General features: G+C 35.3%; 2 protein-coding genes across 3 annotated transcripts; one reads left to right on the top strand and one right to left on the bottom strand.

The window, feature by feature from the left end:
• Positions 1 to 219: 219 nt before the first annotated feature.
• Positions 220 to 14306, bottom strand: LOC106363356 (phragmoplastin interacting protein 1-like). The gene is made up of 2 exons (XM_048755377.1): positions 12634 to 14306; positions 220 to 4136 (listed from the first exon to the last, which is right to left on the bottom strand). The coding sequence occupies exon 2, from the start codon at positions 2514 to 2516 to the stop codon at positions 1665 to 1667; it is 852 nt and encodes a 283-aa protein (XP_048611334.1). The 5' UTR covers positions 2517 to 4136; positions 12634 to 14306; the 3' UTR covers positions 220 to 1664.
• A 4880-nt stretch (positions 14307 to 19186) lies between these two features.
• Positions 19187 to 21007, top strand: LOC106367527 (psbP-like protein 1, chloroplastic). 2 transcript variants are annotated; one of them, XM_048755378.1, is made up of 8 exons: positions 19187 to 19389; positions 19481 to 19562; positions 19655 to 19738; positions 19833 to 19915; positions 19992 to 20114; positions 20331 to 20402; positions 20506 to 20602; positions 20704 to 21007. In XM_048755378.1, the coding sequence occupies exons 1-8, from the start codon at positions 19333 to 19335 to the stop codon at positions 20802 to 20804; spliced, it is 699 nt and encodes a 232-aa protein (XP_048611335.1). In that variant the 5' UTR covers positions 19187 to 19332; the 3' UTR covers positions 20805 to 21007. The 2 variants fall into 2 exon arrangements, with proteins under 2 accessions (XP_048611335.1, XP_013662770.1); XM_013807316.3 differs by having other exon boundaries at positions 19240 to 19389; positions 19466 to 19562.
• Positions 21008 to 21654: the final 647 nt, after the last annotated feature.

Here is a 21654-nt window from a genome sequence, read left to right as displayed (position 1 = left end):
TTCAAAAGATTGTGATGTAAAATATTTTTTGGATAACATAATATATAATCTTTTTAGATAATGATGATTATCAAATTCATGAAATTTATTTTAAATTTATGTGTAATTATATATAACAAATCTAATTATTTATTAGAGGTAATAAAGATTTTAAACGCTCTAAATTTTAACATGAGAGAGAAAATTCAAGTCGCAAATGATATTATAGGTATTTTTGAATTCTTTGCCAACATTTTTTCAAAAATTATTTTGATTGTCTTAAAAGATATATGATTCATTCTATATATATATATGTATATTAGAATAGAGTCGGTTTAGTATTACTAACCAAATATTATATTATATAATATTTTAATATTAATAAAATAAATATAATATAAATTTAACTGTGATATTTTCGTTAGAATTTTTAATTACTTGGAAGATAATGATAAATTATCAGCTAAATCATTCAAAATTATTTATTAAAATTAGTAATTAAAACATAAAATATGAGTAAGCCTAAAATCATGGAGAGCATGGCAAATCAGCAAATTCACTTGTCAAATAATAGTATAGACTATAAGAGCAACCCATCTAAAGTCCTCATGAAATATCCTAAAAACAATCAAATCAGATATATTATATATTGTTAGGTATTTTAAAATTCAGAACATCAATCCACTAGTTTTTCAAATAAGATTGCTCTAAAAATATCTTCATTACAAAGTGAGGATGTAGCAGAAGGTGAATATCTTCAAAACTATATAGTAACAAAAATGTATTTTTAAACTTACAAATAGAGTAAATAAATATGACTTGAGTGCTTTAATTGGACCTTCTTTTTTTTTGTTTGGGGTGCTCTAATTGGAGTTTTCTAATTGATGTTTGTCATTTATAAATACAAATTAATTTATTTAGGAATATGATTATTTATATTTAAAATATATAAAATAATTATCATAATTATTCAATTTATAGTCTACGACACATATTTTAATTATGCTTTAACTTTAATATTAAATTTAATATTGAAATAATCTGTTTCTAATAAGAATCAGAGAAGCTGCCTATAATATTAACGATAAAAATCATAAATTAAATATAATATAAACCTAGTTATATTATTACTGTTGTAATAATCTGAATTTGAATCAATATTTCCGATAAGAATCAGAAAACATGGCTATACTAGTAGCTTCGTTAATATCTATTGTTAATTTATTTATTTAATTAATAACCCCAAATACCATGATATATATACTTAAATAATATTTTAGATAATAGTATATATAGATTGGTAGAATTTGTCAATATCTGTTTATTAATTAATTATCTTAAATATTGTGATAGATAAATATATATTATAATAACTTTTTATAATATAAATGAATTGGACTAATGATTAATCCTAAAATTATAGAGAATATGACAAATAAACGAAATCACTTCTCAAATAATAATATAGATACGTAGAATATGCAAATAAGTGAAATCACTTATCAAATAATAGTATAGATAGCAAATTAAAAGCTTTGGACCAAACTTTATACTAAATCTAAAAATACAAATAAAAATTTATTTATATCCTGGGTTAATTAAAATTAGTCTAACATGATTTTTTTTGCTAAATAAGATGATGACAAAATTATTTCAAAAATGTTCTCTTTTTGATCTTACGATTCTTACCAATGCCAACTAACTGCAGACACTGAGCTTCCGTCACTAGTTCCATTTGTTGCAACAACGGATACCGGGTCAGCAACATATGTCTCGTCCATGTAAGAACCGCCATTGTTGTCAGTATCTCCTGATATCTTTTGAAAATTATAGTTTGTTTCCTGAATCGGTCGTGCCTCAACAGTCTGGTGATCCACCTTTGCGTTTGTGTGACCAGTGTTTTGAAGCTTCTTGAGACAGGCCTTGGCAAGATGACCCTTTTCTCTACACTCGTAACAGGTCCTCCTTTTGGTCTCACCAAAGCTAACCTCAGAAGCTAATCTTCCACTATGAGCTTCATTTGTAGCAGTGTATGTCTCATTCATGCAATAAGAACCACCATTGTTCTTTTGAAGGTCATAGCTTAGCATAGCAGTACTTGTGTTAACAGTCTCTTGATCCACCTTAGCGTTTGCCTGATCATGAGAATCTTTAAGCTTCTTGCCACAAGCTGTGGCAAGATGACCCTTTTCTCTACACACGTAACAAGTCCTCCTTTTGATCTTACCAGGTGTACGATTAGTACTATTACAGAAAATCTGATCCAGCTTAAGCGCCGACATGGCCACAGACAGAATATCATTGAAATACACATGCGCGCACCCTTTGAATTCCCCTGTTTCTTTGTTTTTGCCTAACAGCACCGAGTTTATTACGCAGCCAGAGAAGAGTTCATGTATGTCACGCTCTGTTGTGTCCCATGCTAAGTTCCCAATGCATACCCTGTTATAACCCTCCACTATTTCTGGAACGAAGCCAGAATATGTTCTCCTTCTGCGAATATTCTTCTTCAGCTTCTTGTTTGATGGCACCACCATGTTCTCTTATTCCTCAAAGTGAACGAAATCTCTCCATAAACCCAAATCGAATGATTTTTATACGACTTAGATATGGGCTCTGTTAGGCTTTAGGTTAATGGGCTCTGTTGGGATTTAGATATGAGATTATATGTTGTTGACTTGGCTCTATCCTTGTTTATTGATTCAACTATTTTTACCACCGATATATTTTCGGGAGAATTGGAAATAAGAGACGTTTGACTTTTGTATGTCCCAATAAAACTTTTGATCTTTTTTGTTATTTTGAACATGTTTACACTTATGTAATGAAAAAATAGTAAATTAAATTTTTTAAAAATTAAAAAATATGAAAACTATTAGAAACATTAGTATGACTATTTATATGTTTAATTTTCTTTTAAAAAATAATGGAAACATATTTTATTTTATGTCATAACTGAGCACAAAATACTTGTTTTGGTCATCTAATTAGTCTAGAAATCAGATACTAAATATTATACACAGATTTATCTTTGGTATATAACACAAACAAAACTTTTTTGTATATTCTATTTTTGGTATAATTTGTTCGGTTTTATTCTGACAAGACACTACAAGAAAACATATTTTTTACGAGGGCGGTATTCGTTGTAAATTCGTCGTAATAGGGGTTTTACGATGAATTAACATCGATACGCGTTTCGTTGTTAAACGCTCGTCGTAACGGAGGTTTCGTCGTAAAGTCCTAGTTACGTTTACGAGGAAGTCAATTCCTCGTAAAGCGTAAGGAAACTATTCGTCGTAATGCCCTCGTAAATGGCGATGTAAATACCTCATAATAGTTCGTTGTAAAAGCCACGTAAGGCTTCCACGTAAAGTCGATGTAAACTTTACGAGGACTTTACAACGACTCCATGTAAATTCCTCGTAAATGTTACGAGGACTTAACGTAGAATTTTACAACGAATTTACATCTCCATATTTAAAATATTAATTAATTATAATAATTATATAAATTTTATAAAACAATAATTTTAAAATTTAAAATATTTGAAATAAAATTAAATATGAAACCAAATAATTTTTTTTAAAAAACTATAAATTCATTAATTAAATAGAATTTAAATTTTTTATACAAAACAAAAGAAATTAAAAAAGGAAACTAAAGGCCAACATCATCGTCATCGAAGTAGTTGGCTGAGGGGTTCGGGTCTGTAGACGTTCCTGCTTCGGGATCCGGCTGGCTCATCCCGAGAGCTGCTCGTCTCTCCGCCAAAGCTCTCTGCAAAGTTGGATTTCCCATCGCCATCACATCCAGCAAACCCTCGAGAGAGTCCAAACGCTGCTGCTGGGTATCCATGCGAGCCTGCATCCGGTCGTTGTCCTGGTCCCGTCTCGAATAGTATGACGAAGTCGCCCTTGCAACTTCGTTAACGGAACCTATTCCGACCGTCCTTCCCTTCTTTCTAGGAGCCACCTATATGTATATATATAAAAACGTATTTAGAGTTAATAATAAAATAAAGAAAAAACTCTCCGAGATGTGTGAGAGTCCGGAACTGTCCCGGAAGAAGACGATGGACCGCTAGAGGAAGATCCATCGCCAAACAAATCCGCATACGTAGGTGCAGGAGCTGCTGGTCTCGGTCTAGGAGCCATCTAGAAAATTTAAAAAAATTAAATTAATATATATCCTAAACGAATTGTTTAAAATAATTTTCTAAACTAATCATCTAAACTAATCCCGTTAACTAATCACCTAAACTAATTCCCTAAACTAATCACCTAAACTAACCACCTAAACTATAAAAAATAAAAAAAAGATAGAGAGAGAAAGTTACCTTAGAGGGGGAGAGGAGTTAGGGAGGAAGATACGAGCAGTGCTCGTCTGAAAGACTTCTCCCATATATATAAAAACGGTTTCCTCGTAATTTCGTCGTAATGTTACGAGGAAGTTACCAGACCCATGTTTTCGTTTACGACGAAGTTACCAGGCCCGTGTTTTGGTTTACGACGAAGTTACCAGGCCCGTGTTTTTTCATTTACGACAAAGTTACCAGGCCCGTGTTTTTTCATTTACGACGAAGTTACTCGGAAATAGTATTTTATGTTACGACGAATTTACATGGAAATAATATTTTATGTTACGACGAAGTTACCAGGTCCGTGTTTTTATTTACAACGAATTTACGAGGAAAGTATGAAACCCCGAAAATCAAATCCCTAAACCCCAAAGTTATCATCTTTACCATTATCACTCATTCATACTTTCATCCTCTTTATCCAACTAAAACCCTTAACTTCAACAAAATAAAATTTTTTACCTTAAGAAATAGATATTATACAAGACAACTTATAGTACACATACATTAAGTATCTCACTTAAGCAATAAAAAACAACATTGGGTACAATATTTTGTAAACATAAAAACAACATTTGTTACATATATTACATCATTCTGAATCGTTTGAGTTCTCATCAACATCTGAACAGTCATCGTCGTCACTACAATCGAACTCGTCTTCACGTGCTTCATCTGTAGCATCTTCGGGAAGATCTTCATATTGATGGTTATTTGGGTCGATCAGAAGATTTTCATCAAGTTGTTGATCAGGAACCTCAACTTCATTAATATCATCTTCTTCTTGCAATGGTGGTTCTTCTCCAGCAACAATTCGTCCACGAGGTGTAATTTTGATAGTAGCCAACCAATTAATCCCAGAACTTCGAAGGCGAGGGTATGGAAGAAAGCTAACTTGTTCAGCCTGGGAAGCTAGGATGAAAGGCTCGAATTTGTTGTATCTTCTCCCAGAGTTGACATCCACAACACCAATTGGTGTTGAGATATGGAGGAGGACTATCTCTGACAACTGTTGTCCGGTTTCCTCCACGCGGCACCGTTTCCAGAGCTCCATAATAATCAATTTCTGCTAGGATCTGTTGTCCGGTGAGATATGGAGGAGGACTATCTCTGACAACTTTTTTTGTATCTAAACAATGTCTTGTTTCTTCGGTACGGATGGGAGATGGGAAGAAATCGACGATGACAATCAAACCAACAACTCTTTCTACCATTCTTCAGTTGAAAAGCATCTGTCGATCCACGACAAATTGGACAAGATAATCTTCCATGAGTTGTCCACCCAGACAATATCCCATAAGCAGGAAAGTCACTAATCGTCCAACTCCGTATCTCGTAGATATTGCATCCATCAGCCATTTTTTTTAGTTGTGTTTTTCAGTTTTTCTTTTTTCTTAGATTTGTTGGTGTGTTTTTAGCATTGAGAAATGACATATATATAGAAGATTTTCGAGTTTGGTAGGTAAAGGTTTAACAAGTATTTTACAACGCAATGTATTACTACGGATTTACAACTTTTTTACAAGGATTTTACATCCACTTTACAAGGAATTTAGTTAGGTATAAAGCACACTTAATACACGTTTCGACCAAGTATAACGGTAACCCGATTCGTTGTAAAATACTTGTTAAATTACAACGCCATTACGAGGAAATATAAGGAAATAGGATTCCTCGTAAAGTCCTTGTAACATTACAACGTCTTTACGAGGAAAGATAAGGAAACAGGATTCGTCGTAAAGTCCTTGTTACATTACAAAGCGTTTACGTGGAATTTAATTTTCCACGTAAAAGCGTTGTAACTTTACAACGACTTTACGACGAAACAGTTTCGTTGTAATATTACATCCGCTTTACGACGAAACTGCTTTTCGTCGTAACGTCGACGTAATCTACTTGTAAATTTATGAGGAATTATGTTCGTTGTAAAACTTCGTTGTAAAGCCAGTGTTTTCTTGTAGTGAGATGTCGTTAGTCTACATGAAGCTAGATTATAGATTATAGATTATAGAAATAACTCTACGATTTACCTTATCTTGTTTGTGTGTCATAACTTGTTTTGCATGTTACCTAATGCTACGGCTACGGAAGAATAGGTTTTCCATCCACTATGTAGTGTTCTAGTCAACATAAGATACATATTATAGCAGAATCACAAAAATATGGAAACTTTCATATTTTGGTTAACATCTTTCCAAAATCTTACACAAAATCTACCATAAATTTCACATATTCTCTCCCACATTTTAATTTGAATAAAAAAAATTCGAGAAAATGATAAAAAAAAAAAGTGCAGAACCATCATTTGAAATTGCCACCATCTACAACTTTCCAAAGCATTTAACCACTGGGACACAAAGATTCTTGGTATCTCTAAATCTGATTTTGTATATAACTATTGTCTACAATATGTTTGTGTTTCTTTTTAAGATTGTTGATTTGAGTGATATCAAGATTGTCCATGGAACTTTTGGTTCGTGGTATAAAAACCAAGTTAATTGAAAAAGTTTGAAGCTTCTGAACAATTTGAAGCATGTGTGGGCTATAAAATATAAAGCAAATGAAACTTACTGAACACTTGCCAGCTTACATGACACTCACAAAACATACATAACATCTCAAACAGATTCATAAAAATCGATACTTTCATAGATCCAACACCCAGTTCCACAAGCTACATATCTTAAACCTCAAACATAACTTAAAACAACAAGCAGAAAAGGAACCAACATTGCCTAAACAAAGCCTTTCAAAGCTCAAATACTCTTCAATATCAGCCTGATGAAGCACAACGATCCCATTGGGATCCAACTTCCGACAATCCTGCGTACTCTTCGCCGCAATCCCAAACCCTAACGGAACGTCCGACATAGAACACAACAACTCCATCTCCAGGCACAATACTATCAGTTATCCTCCCTAACCCTCCTTTCAACACATGGTTACCGTACAAAACCGACATCTCCGACGTGAGTTTCAGCCACACCTTGTGCTTCATGTTCGCCCCCAAGAGGTTGAGCGACATGATCTGTTAAGTTTCTTTACCCTAAAGGCGTCGACTTTCCTTAGGAGAAAACTCAACAAACACGTGAACAGAAGACAAGAACAGAGGAAACAGAGTGGTTGTTCGAAACAGAGAAAGAGAGGGTTGAAGAGACAAAGTAAAGACTTAAGAAAGGGAGCACACACAAGACTTTATCCAGTTCACTCCCGTTAACGAGGGTAGCTACGTCTGGCCGAGTCTTTAACTCGGAATCCACTAGATTCAGATAGTGTTTACAAGAGGAGCTACAAGTGACCCATCTCAATGCCCTTCACTAGCACTCAAGATTCACTCTGTCAACTCCTAAAGCTAGAGAAAACTAAACACAAAGCTTAGACCTTTACAAGTTTTCTCTCTTCACACTATCTCTGTATCTTTTTTTCTCTCTTTGTCACTCTCAGTACAACAAGACCTTCTATTTATATAAAAGTCTTGAACCTTGTGTGTTTAACCTAACGCAAACGCTTCTTTTAAACTTGAACGCTGTCTTGCATCATCAAGTTACGCTTGCCACAACATTCCAAATGTGCTTTTGAACTCTTGGGGACACAAAGGACAACGGTACGAACATGAAGAGGCGGTGTAGCCGTTTCCCAAGAAGTGGTCCCAAAAGCATGTCTAACTCGGGTTTGACATACACCATCCGTAGTTAGAGCTTGAGTTAAGTCTGAGCACACTTTGTAGTTTCATGTTGCTTGGTCATCAAGGTTTCATCTTCACAAATCTCCACCTGAAATCGTGATGACAGAACCAAACTTCCACACACACTTTGACAGAGAGAGAAACAATACCTTTGAATCTAGTTGCAGGATTCCAAGACTCGGATCCCCCTGAGTTTTACTACTCAGGCCTGACATGTAGCAAGTTCAAAGCGGTTTGAAACTTGCTAACTGCCAGGGTCTTCGTGAAGATATCAGTTGGGTTCTTCTCAGTTGAAATCTTCACAACATCAATGTCACCACTTGCAATGATCTCCCGTATGTAGTGACACTTGACATCAATGTGCTTCGTTCGTTCATGATGCACATTGTTCTTGGAGAGTGCAATAGCACTTTGAGAATCACAGAAAATCTCCACACTTTTTCTGATTATAGCCAAACTCCTTCAGTAAACCTTTAAGCCATACGACTTCCTTCACAGCTTCAGTCAACGACATATATTCAGACTCTGTCGTAGACAACGCAACAACTCGCTGCAATCCTGACTTCCAGCTTATAGTGTTTCCTCCAAGAGTGAACACCATACCAGTGATTGATCTTCTTCTATCAGGGTCTGCAGCAAAATCAGCATCGCAGTAACCAGTGACCTTGAACTCAGAACTTCTTTTGAACAACATCTTCGTAGCCAGAGTACCCTTTATGTATCTCATGACCCACTTTACTCCATTCCAGTGATCTTTGATAGGATTGCTCATGTAACGGCTGACGATCCCTACTGGATAGGCAAGATCAGGACGAGTTCCTATCATTGCATACATGATGCTGCCAACAGCGTTTGAATAAGGAACTGACTTCATAAACTCTTCATCTTGTGCTATCTGCTCTTCAGTTGCAGCACTCAGCTTCAGATGAGCTCCCAGAGGCGTTGAGACAGGCTTAGCTTCTAGCATTCCATAGGTGTCTAAGATCTTGTTCAGGTAGCTTTCCTGAGACAACCATAGTTCACCAGCAGCTCTGTCTCTAACAATCTCCATACCCAGTATCCTCTTAGCAGCTCCCAAGTCTTTCATTTCAAACTTCTGACTAAGCTCCTTCTTTAGATGTTGAATAGCTTCTAGATCCTTGGCTGCTACTAACATATCATCTACATAGATGAGAAGATACATCTTTGAGCCGTCTGCTAGCTCCTTGATGTAGGCACAACTGTCATACTCGCTTCTAACAAATCCAATCTCTGTAATGTAATCATCAAACTTCTCATTCCATTGTCTTGGTGCTTGTTTAAGACCATACAGAGACTTGTTGAGTAGACACACTTCATCCTCTTGAAACATTGATTCAAAACCTTCTGGTGGAGCCATGTAAATTTTCTCCTTTAGCTCACCATGTAGAAAGGCGGTTTTGACATCAAGTTGCTCTAGTTCCATATCTTCTTGAGCAACCATTGACAACATGATCCTTATAGATACATGTTTGACAACAGGAACAAAGATCTCGTGGTAGTCGATTCCTTCTCTTTGAGCATAGCCCTTGGCCACTAATCTGGCTTTGAATCTAGACTGCTCCACTCCTGGTATTCCAAGTTTATACTTGTAAATCCAACGGCTCCCAATGACTCTCTGATTCTCAGGCCTCTTTACCACTGTCCAGGTATGATTCTTGGCTTGAGAACTCATTTCATCATCCATGGCAGCTTTCCAATCTTCCCAATTTACACTCCTGATAGCTTCTCTGTAGTCTTCAGGCTCTACTTCTCCACCATCTTCAGTAGTATATAAAGCCTCAGCAAAGTAATCCTCATCATCGAAACGCCTAGGAGGTCTTATGTCTCTCCTGTCTCGATCTCTTGCTAGATGATAGCTCAGAGGCGTTTGGCTTGTAGCATCATGACTGCTACCACTTGTGTTGATAGAAGATGATGGAGATGCAGGCGCAGATCTAGCACTTGGACTTGATAGTTGATCATTGGTACCTCCTCCACCTGAGGTGATACTATCTTCTGCTTCCAAGTCTAGATCGAGGTATGAGCCTGGAGAAGATTCTTCTTCTTCACAAGAGTCAGGTTGTTTTGTCATCACATCTTTGTAAGATGCATTCTCTTGAAACAAAATGTTTCTGCTCACTGCACATTTTTTTTCATCGAGTAACCAGACCTTGTACCCTTTTACGCCTAGAGGATATCCAACAAGGACACCTTTCTTAGCTCTTGGATTGAGCTTACCATCATCAGTGTGCACAAATGCAACACATCCAAACCTTCTCAGATAGCTGTAAGCTGGAGTTCTTCCAAACCACTTCTTATCAGGTATATCAAAGTTCAGAGCTGAAGAGGGTGTTTTGTTGATGAGAATAGCTGCTGTCTGAGTTGCCTCTGCCCAAAATCTCTTTGGGAGACCAGAGTCACTAAGTATGCTTCTCACTTTCTCCATGAGTGTTCTGTTCATGCGCTCTGCAACTCCATTTTGTTGTGGAGTGTAAGCGCATGTTCTGTGACGTTGAATGCCCTTAGCTTCACAGAACTCATTAAACTGTCTGTTGCAGAATTCTAGACCGTTGTCTGTTCTCAACGTCTTTAGCCTCTTCTCACTTTGATTTTCCACCAGACTGAGCCACTCTACAAACTTCTCAAAGGCTTCATCTTTCGTTTTCAGAAAGTAAACCCATACCTTTCGGGTATAATCATCTACAAAGGAGATGAAGTAATGGTTCCTGCCCAGAGACTGTGGTACTGAAGGTGCTCCCCATAAGTCAGAGTGGACATACTCAAGCTTCTCTCTAGTATCATGCTGAGCCAAGTTGAAACCCACTCTTTTAGCTCGCCCATAGATACAGTCTTCACACGGTTCCATGTTAGATACCTTCTTTCTGTCCAGAAAACCCTTCTTGAGCAAGATATCCATGTTCTTCATGCTCATGTGCCCCAGCCTTCTGTGCCACAGAACTGTATCATCTTGTCTTGCAATGAGAGCTGAATTCGTTACAGGTCTCCACTGTAACAGATACAAAGTATCATATCTTCTTCCAGTGAGAAATATCTGATCGCCAGCTTTGACGCTAAGGATACCATTCTCTGATTCAAACTTGTAGCCTGCTTTCTCCAAAGTTCCCAAAGATAGAAGATTTCTATCCATGTCAGGAATGTACCTGACGTTCGTCAAGAGAACACTCAGACCAGCTTCATTCTTGACTCTCACGGTACCCACTCCTCTTACTCTTGAGATAGTTTGGTTTCCCATCCTCACTGAACCTCCAGCATCTTCATTTAAATCTTCAAACCATTCTCTCTTGTGAGTCATGTGGTAGCTACAGCCAGTGTCCATTACCCACTCATCTTCAAGATGTACATCAGTTGAAGACAGCGCTTCTGACACATAGAGGCCTGTAGCTTCTGCAAGGTTTCCATCACCACCAGATGACTCTCCTCTTCCATGGTTATAGTCTTTTGGTCGAGTTTGGCCTTTGCTCTTGTTAGGACAAGACGACTTGAAGTGCCCATCTTCACCACAGTTCCAGCATCCTTTCTTGAATCTAGACTTAGATCTAGTCCTTGAGGACTTGTTGTTTCTCTCTCGACCTTCAGACCTTCCTCTTGAGTCGCCTTTACCCTTTGCAAACAGACCTTCAGCTTGGCCTTTAATACTTTTCTTGTTAGATCCAAACTCAAGTTCCTTTGAGTAGATAGCAGCAATCACTTCATCTAACGTCAGTATGGATCTTCCAGTGCCATACTTTAGAGTATCTCTTAACTGGTCAAAGGGTTTTGGCAGAGACATGAGGAGCAAGATAGCTTGGTCCTCATCAGAGATTGCAACATTTGTGTTTTCCAGATCTGTTATAATATGAAGAAACTCATCAATGTTACCTTCTATGGACAGATTCTCAGACATCTTGAATCCATAGAGCTTCTGTTTAAGATAGATTCGGTTAGGAAGAGCTTTTGACATGTACAGCTTGTCAAGAGCGCTTATCATCGCAGCTGCAGTCTGCTCCTTCTTGATCTTCCTGAGAACTCTATCTGTTACGCTTAAGACGATGGTGCTTCTAGCCTTTCTTCTTTTCTCATCTAAAGCTTCCATCTTTTCAGCACTTTCCTTTGCTTCTTCCTCTGTCTGCTTAGATCCAGCAGGTTGAACCTCCACAGCTTCGGTTTCCTTGAGAGCAACACTCAGACCCAGAATATCCAGATGAGCCATGAGTTTCTCTTTCCACATCGTATAGTCACCACGACCGTCAAACTTCTCAACTTCTATTCGAGCCGAAGTCATCGTTCAATGTTGTAAGACCTCTACAGATCCGCAAACACTGAGCCTGAGCTCTGATACCACTCTGTTAAGTTTACTTACTCCGTTAGGTGGAAGCTCCCGGCGTGAGTGTACTTCCCGATGCAGGTTCCGAGTGAGACCAGGTTCGAACACAAAATTTTGGTGTCACATTAAAAAAAAACAAAAGTTTAGTATTTGCCAACACGTAAGCCACATGTCACAACACTTTGCAAGCGTATTATTTATATGAGACATAAAGTATTTACTTACTCTAGAAGATGTTCTTTTCTAAAGATTAAAATGTTATTCATAGAGAGAAAACTTCTTTACCATGTGGAATCCTCGAGTATTGCCAATCAAAAGCTGCGGAAGAACAGGCCTGTCCGACAAAACCCCTAGCGGAAGAACAAGACCGTAGGACGAAACCCGAAGAAGAAGAACAAATCTCTGATTCGTTGATTCGTGTATGAGAACGAAGAGGAGGAAGAGTAAAACGAGATTAGAGACGAAAAATGGATGAAAACTGACGAAGGAACAAGGATTTTGCATAACCCCAAATTGCCATTGACATGGGTTGAGAAGCTACGGTGGAGAAGACGTGTAAAGTGAAAAAAATAGGGTAAAACCACTTAAGAGTTGTAGCTCTCGTGGGTTTTTTCTTTACTTTTGTTTTTTACTTTTTCATTTTTAATATTAAATCAATTAGAAAATATTTTCTATTACAATTTGTAATTAAGATAAATTGGTTAGTTTAAGGGTATTATGGTATTAACATTAATCTAAATCTTATTTTCCTAAATAATCGTCAGTAAGTCTTATTTGGACCAGTGTTTTTAAAACCGGACCGGAAGCAGAACCAGAAATATTTTGGGTCACGGTTCAATATGGTTCGACCGGGTCAAACCTGGTTCAATAATATGGTTTAATATTTTTTTAGTATGTAAATATAAAAGTAATATTAGTAAACATGATGCATAGTTAAAATATAAATCAATTTTGAACATAAAATATTATAAATATAAATTAGTTTCTTGTTTATATGGATGGTTTATAGATTTTCGATAGTTTTAGTGGTTTTTATTGGTTTAATAACTTTGAAATATAATCCGGCTATGTGGCCGGTTCATGGTCGAACCAATTACTAGACCAACCCGACTATATAACCGGTTCACGGTCGAACTCGGTCCAACCATCGGGTCGGTCCGGTTTTAAAAACACTGATTTGGACAAACCTAAGTTTAAAGTATCTCCTTTTTTCAATTTTTTTCTTTTTTTTATATCGGTGTTAAAATATAAGTATTACATTAATTACGAAAATCCTACTATATATTAAAACGAAAGTCATTTAACCAACTTTTGTTTATTTATCGTTCATAGGTGCAGTTTCAAAAGATTATCTTAATCTTACTATAATTTTCTATTTTTATTTATTTTAATCAAAAAGTAATCCAAAAATTAACAATTGCAATTGCCAAACACCCAAAACAAAATAATTTATAGTAAATAATTATAAAACATTGGAAAGTGTATACAACCTTTCATCAATTAACTTTAACAATCATGTATGAAAATCTTTTTAAAACAATTTATAGAAACCAACACAACGACTTAATATTTGTATATAAAACATTTTAATATTTATTAACTTTTCAGAAAACTCTTTCATAAATAATACAGAATTTATAAGTTAAAATAAAATAATTGTGGCTTATAAATGCTTATAATACATTTTACAAGGGTTTATAAATAAATTTTTTTCCCTCTAAATTTCCATATATAATTAAAATTGCCAAGCAGGCTTACAGCTCAAGTGATCACACGATCACGAAACCAGCTGGAGCACATACTGATTCCCAGCGTACTTTTGCCCCCCTAGCGTTATCCAGAGTACCCTTCCACAAGAAAGCATTACACATTTGCTCCGGCTTCTTGAGGCATTGGTTTGGTTTATAAATAACTTTAAGGGTCTACAAATCTATCTACAAAAAGAAGAGCTACTCTCTTCCCTGGTATTACCACGTTAGTAAATAGTCTCACCAGAAGCCTGTGATATAACAAACTAAGTTCCACATTGGAGAATTAGACAAAGAGAATCTAATATATAAAGAGTTGTCCAACTCTAATAGTACGAGGCCTTTTGGGAAGGAAACCAAAAGTAAATCCATGCGGACTTGCTTAAGGCCCAAAGTGGACAATATCGTACTAATAATCGGACAATATAGAGTTGGACACGAGATTTCACAATCCCAACAATTGGTATCAGAGATGTCCAACTCTATTAGTACGAGACCTTTTGGAAAGGATACAAAAAGTAAAACCATGCAGGCTTGCCTAAGGCCCAAAGTGGACAATATCGTACTAATCGGACAATATAGAGTTGGACATGGGCTCACACAATCCCAAAGTGGACAATATCGTACTAATCGGACAATATAGAGTTGGACATGGGCTCACACAATTCCAACAAAGCCGACATCTGTCCTCCTTTTCGAAACTTCGCGTTTCATTAATATGATATATTGTGGGCTTTTCGCTTTTTATTTACCGTAGAGGCCCATATCTTCTTCTTGAACTGGACGCTGATTCTAAGGTTTGTCATCATCTTCCGTCTCCGACACTGAACTCGCGTCTCTGCAAAAACACAGTCTCTTTCTCAACTCTTTACCTCCCAAATCTGTTCATATCCATCTATTTGTTTGGCTTCATTCAACGTATTCTTCTTTAATTTGACAATAAATATTTTTTTTTCATTAAAACGAGTAGCAATATCTGACTCTTCGTCTCCTTTCACAGACAATCAAAACCGTAACATCGCCTCAAATTCTATAAATTGGAGATGGTTGAGAGTAGGATGAATCTTCATAGACCCTCTCAGTTAATCTTTTATCTTAAACATTGAAACCTGCCTCGAATTTGTCTTTGTCTGATGCTGTTGTTGTTGTTGTCGAAGCACCCATCCGCCACTCAATATTTGACGTTCTCCGACTAGGTAGATCTTCTCAATTCATTGTTTCTAGGCTAAGAAGAACGGTGATGGGAATCACTTTACTTCTCATTGATTAGAAGGTATTATCTGTCATCTTACGCTAAGAAGCATCATATATTTCAGACAAAAAGATAAAAATAGCACTAAATGAATTTTTGTTCCCAAACTAGCACTCAAGGTCAAAAGTCACAAAAATAGCACTTAATGTTTTATCAAAAGTCACAAACTTAGGGTTTAGAGTTAAAGGGTGAGGTTTATGATTTAGGGTTTAGGGTTTAGGGTTTAGAGTTTAGATTTTAGGGTTTAGGGTTTAGGGTTTAGAAATGAGGTTTTGGGGATAAGATTTCAAATTTTGAAAAATAAAAAAATTAAAATTTTCAAAGGATAAACTTAGAAAGGTGCTATTTTGGTCATTTTAGTTTTTGAGTGTTATTTTTGTGATATAAACTTAGAAATGTGTTATTTTGGAGATTTGCCCTATATTCAATCTCTATTTCATTTTTTGGAAAGCCCTATTATTTAACTTTTATAAGATATAACTTTTATGTAGGATTTGGTGGTATGATTCGGTGATCAAAGGAATCAGTATTCGTAACATCTTCTTCAGCTTAGGAGGTGCAGTTGGAAAGTATTTCCCCTGTATCGATTCCAAGTCAGGGATCAAAAATAAAGAATTTTTCTCGAATTGGAGATCTCAACAAAATCATCTCCAACTCTAACGAGCAGGTTACATTTAGGCTTCCTACATAGTTTAAAATTTGTTTGTCTTCGAAATAGAATTATTAAATCTATTGTCTCGGTGAAGACACATGAAGCTAATTTTATTTGAAAGGCTCGGCTTAAACCGCAGCCGCTATGGCTGCAGCTTCTATGGTTTTCAGAGAAGTTGATTCTGAGTACCCGCTTTTGCTGCTGGCAATAGCTAAGAGTGTGATGCAGTTTACCATTCAGTACAGAGGAAATTGCAGTGATTCTCCTTCTTCATCTCTCTGTCCTTTATACTGCTCCTACTCTGGTTACAAGGTCTAAACTCACATGTCTCATCTCTTTCCCAAAGACAAATCATTGCAACTAAAACACTTTTAGTGCTACATCAGTTCCTCATTTGAATTTATGATGACATGACGAGCTTATGTGGGGTGGGCATGGCTGCTGAAAGCAACCAATGATTTGTATTACAAAAACATGGGTGCTGGCGCATATGTTCTTCTTTCACAGGTGTGTTTAGTTTTGATTTAGACTAACTGTGGAAGTTTCGTTCTCTCACAGGCCCAAAGTCAACTTTTTAAAATTCTTTATCAAAAGTGGTTTGAACCCGAGGCACTTTGGTTGCTAAAATAAGTTTATTGAACATAGCATCTCCCTATTTGACTCACCAATTAATTACAAAAAAAATCACGTTTTGGCAGCGAGCATTACTTAACAAAGACATCAACTTTGAACTATGCAAGATCCTCCCAGACGCAAGATCCTCCCAGACGCTCCCTCTAAGTCTACCCATTACACTCAAGGTGAACATATGATCATGAATACGAATCGTTATAACTTTCTAATATGTTTTTTATTAAAAATTACAACAGGAGGCTTGATGTACAAGTTACCTCAGAGCAACCCACAATATAACCGCCATAACATTCTTGCTCACAACCTACACCAAGTACATGAAAGCCACACAACACACATTCGACTGCGGAAACTCCGCAACCATCGTCCCCAACGCCTTGATAAGGGTATCGAAGAAACAAGTGGATTACATACTCGGCGCTAACCCAATAAAGATGTCGTAAATGGTTGGGTTCAGGCCGAGTTTCAACACCAGTGAAACTCCATTAGTTGAAGGGAAAGTTGGCCAAGCATCCGCTACCACTTCTTCCAGCAACACGGCTGCAGCTGGTGGTGGCAAAGAAAGTTGAAGCAAACGCCCCTCTGAGTGAGGTTTTAAGCTGTGAAGCCGGTCAACCCAACATACTTTCATCATTTTACAATTTTCTAAATTGTTATGCTTTACCTATTTTGGACCTTGCAATGCTTTCCCTATTTTCATGTTTTGTTTTTTTCAACCAATTACGGCATTACCTCTCATGAGGAGAATAGTTTCTAAGATTTAATATAAAATAGTCAGGGTTGACTTAATCTTTCTATTCAGGTTAACAAAATGCATAGCTGCATGTTTACATAGTAAAATATATAGCTCACGTATATTTTTCATTAACATTCGCTCTTTACACGTAAAGTGTTGAAAGTATATTTTCAATGAAACTATATATTACCGACTTAGCGATTTTTAAAATTTATCTAAAGCTACAGATCCTATACATCCAATTAATCACTCTAAACATACACTTTTACCATTTTCCACAAAATAAGAAAACAAAAATAAGTTGAGAGTCTTGGGACATACAATTACAGAACCTCGATTTGAAGTTGCGAGACATAGAAACCTATACTTAAGTGATTCACCCAAAAAACAATCTACTCTATCGATATTAGATTCCTAATAATATAATTGGAGAAATGTCTATATAGATTAACATAAATGTCTCTCTTCTCTCTCAACAAGATTAAAACAATAAGAACGATCTCCTGTACAAAACACACTTATAGTCTCTTAACTTTCTGAAAGACAACAATCATTATCGTACACATCTTTTTGCAAATGCAAACCAAAAATACAGCCCACAAAAAATAATAATCTAAATCACAAGTAAAGTATATCCCGCCCGTAGGGCGGGCCGGCCCTAGTAATTTATAAAGGATAAAAAACTGTGCAAATATTATCTTAGAATCTTTCGTGAGTAATAATAACATTCAATATTTTGAAATTCTAGAAATACTACTATAGTTATGTGAAAGTAGTTGTTATAAAACTTCCAAAATATAAAAATGAATAGGTTCAGTTTCCATAATTAATCTCTATTTTTTATTTAAACATATATTATAATGTAGATGAAAACTTTATTTCAAACATTGAAGATGATACGAAATGCATCAATGTTTCTGATTATATATTTAATAGAATGTGCTCATTTTTAGTGTATGATTTATATTTTCACATTTTTTTGTATATGAATGTAGAGAAGCAATGTAATGATGTAAAATGAATAATATTTAGTCTTTTTTTGTATTTTTAACATCAATTAAAAGTATTAAGGACATCAAAATTTTAGTTTTTATATTAAAATAGATAATTGTGGCTTATAAGTGCCTAAAAGACATTTGACAAGGGTTTGCAAATAATTTTAGAGTGAATTGGCTTAAAACCCAAAAAGAATAACGAAATTAGCAAACTACCTATGATGAAACAAGTTTTGTGTCTATCAACGAAGGAACCATGGTATGAAATTTAGGGTATTGACTTAATTATAAAAATAGTTGTTTATACAAGATGTAATTTCACATAATTTTAAGAGTCTATAAATAATTTTTAAATGATAAAAACGCAAATAATATCTTCGAATGTTTCATGAGTAATAATAATAACATTCAATATTTTAAAATCATAAAATACCAAATAGTTATTTGAAATATAACATATAAACTTCATTATTTTAATTTTGGAAAATGAATATATGACTAAATTTGTTATGGTTGTCAAAATAAAATTTAATAAAATATTATAATTAATTGTATTTATATTTTTTAAAATATTAAATATAAATAAATTAAAAAAATAAATATATTTTACTTTCATAAAATATAAGAAAACTAATTTTATAAAATATTACATCTGCGAAATCGTTGCAAACACCTAGTAACGAATTACTTAATGAGAGCCTTTAGTTTAGTATTATACACTAGAGTTCATCTCAAAAATAAATAAGAAATTAAGTATTTTAAATATTAATTCAGATATTTTAGATAAATTATTTATTGAGGTCCTTTTATTTTTGTATTTATTTTTTTCTTTTATTAATGCCATTTTTAAAAGGTTCAGAAAGTTTCGAAGTGGATAGACCAAGGGGAGAACCGATCCCCATAACCACTACCACATATACAAGAAAACAAAACACAAGACTATCAATCAATCTCCACTCTTTCTCCGCATGTCGTCAATGGCTTCTCTGAAGCTTTCACCTTCGTCACCAATCTCTATCCCTAAGGTTCTTCTCTACTCTTTCGTGCTTCTTCTTCATATTGCCAACCAAGTGGATTATCTATATCTAACAATAACATTAGTGTCTGTTATTACAGAGCAGCGGAATTATCGGTAGGAGAGGAGTTTCATTTCTTGTTCGGGCTGAGCAATCTCCGACTTCCTCTTCTGATCTTCAGGGTCTGTGTTTTCTTTACATTTCTTGTTTTAAATGTGATTGAAGAAAAGAAAAAAGTTTACATAGTTTTTGTATTCTTTCTTTATTATTCAAGATAAATGTCAGAGGAGACGTGTGGTGGTAACGTTAGGTGTTGTTGCTCCTTGGATCTCATTGCTTAGTAAAGCTCCAGCATCATGTAAGTTAGTTTCTTGTTTCTAATCCTATCTTAGCTTCTTTCACACACCTCCTCTTAGCTTAAAATTATTCTAAGAGGATTGATTATGGTTCAGTTGCTGCAGAGAGCAAGAAAGGATTCATGACTGTCTCCGACAATAAGGATGCATATGCGTTTGTATATCCCTTTGGGTGGCAGGTTATACTCTTTTCTCATCGATTTTAAGAATCTGACATTTGCAAAGAATGACCAACAATGTTGTGTTTGGTGTCAGGAAGTTGTGATTGAGGGTCAAGACAAGGTATACAAAGATGTAATTGAGCCTTTAGAAAGCGTTAGTGTCAATCTGATCCCTACTAGCAAACAAACTATCAAAGATTTCGGCCCACCGAAGGAGGTAAGTTATATATATTCAGAGCCGGTCCTGGGCATAAAGAGTTAATATATATAAACTAAAAGACTTCAAGATAGTTAAATACAAAATTTTATTAAATTCTTTACTAGATTGTCTATATGTGACATGGATATATTTTTATGAATTGTTCTGGGATGTAGAGTATATTATTTTCTCAAAAGAAATGGAGAAATGATTTGAACCTTGGTGTGGTCACAGATTGCTGAGACACTGGTAAAGAAAGTTTTGGCACCTCCAAATCAGAAGACTACACTTATTGATGCAGCAGAGGTGTCTGCTCACTTTCTTTTATCTACTTTTTCACTATACATTTGAGTGGAAGCATATTGGCGAGTGTGGTTCTGATTGTTTGGTTTTGTTTGAGTTGTTGCAGCAAGAAGTTGATGGGAAGACTTATTATCAGTTTGAGTTCACTGCTCAGGCTAGAAACTACACTCGCCATGCGTTGGGTGTAATCACAGTTTTCAATGGTATATTTCATCTGCCTAACCATGACTCTAAAACATACACACCCTTTGAAAGTTTGTATACAATGCAACGGGTGGTAAATGGTGTTTTGTTTGCTGTGCAGGAAAATTCTACACATTGACGACTGGGGCTAATGAGAGGAGGTGGGAGAAGATGAAAGATAGGCTTCATACTGTGGTAGATTCCTTCAAGATCACTGTTTGAACAAATATCAACTTTGGTTTGGTCACTTTATGTTTTCAAAAGGCAATTTTCTTGTATTTTTTGTTCATTCTTCTTCTTTTCTCTCTTTCCCTTAACACTATTCGTCTCCAGTAAGAGAGATTCAATACTCTGACTTCTCGACATTGTCTCCCATTATATATCTGATTGTCTGAGGGGAATGATATTCACTTGTGGTTGCACCATTCTATCCACCACCTGAATCTTCACATTTTCACCAATGGCTTACTCTTCTAGCCTATTACAAAAAGAGCAAGTTACACTGATTTTACTTAGATTTGTTGTCTTCTGTGTTATGTAACAACTCATTCCTAACATCTTCTTTATGCTAATAGGAGTTATAAATACGGTAAGGAGCGAGAGATTATTTGTGTATATGAACCTGAAACTCTTCTACTCAAAAGATCAGTACCCTATAAAAACCGACTTGAATAGCCAGGCCTTGATAAGAATTGATGCCAATCTAACTTGAAAAATATGAATGCTACGAGAATGACTTTCATTTGTTATTTTTATACGTTTTATTTATGATTTAGTAGTAAAAGATTATATTTTTAAACTTTGATATTTAACTCATATAGAAATTTAAATGTTAAATTTGAAATCTAAAAATATTTAATTATAATTATTTTGTATCTATATTTAGTTACTTACGAGTGTACGGATTTTTGAATTGATCGATCCAAAATTTTTAGATAATTGTTTTAGGCTATATAGATTTTGGTTCGGTTTTAGTTGATTCTTTCGCTTATGTGTCAGTTTAATTTTTAAATACGCTGTATATTAAATTATTTTTAGAGATTCAGATTTTTGATTTTTTTTAATGAAACTT

This window comes from Brassica napus, chromosome C4 (assembly GCF_020379485.1).
Source record: "Brassica napus cultivar Da-Ae chromosome C4, Da-Ae, whole genome shotgun sequence".
NCBI lineage: Eukaryota > Viridiplantae > Streptophyta > Magnoliopsida > Brassicales > Brassicaceae > Brassica > Brassica napus.
Note: the sequence above shows the minus strand (reverse complement) of the source record. Positions and strands in the feature narration are given on the sequence as shown.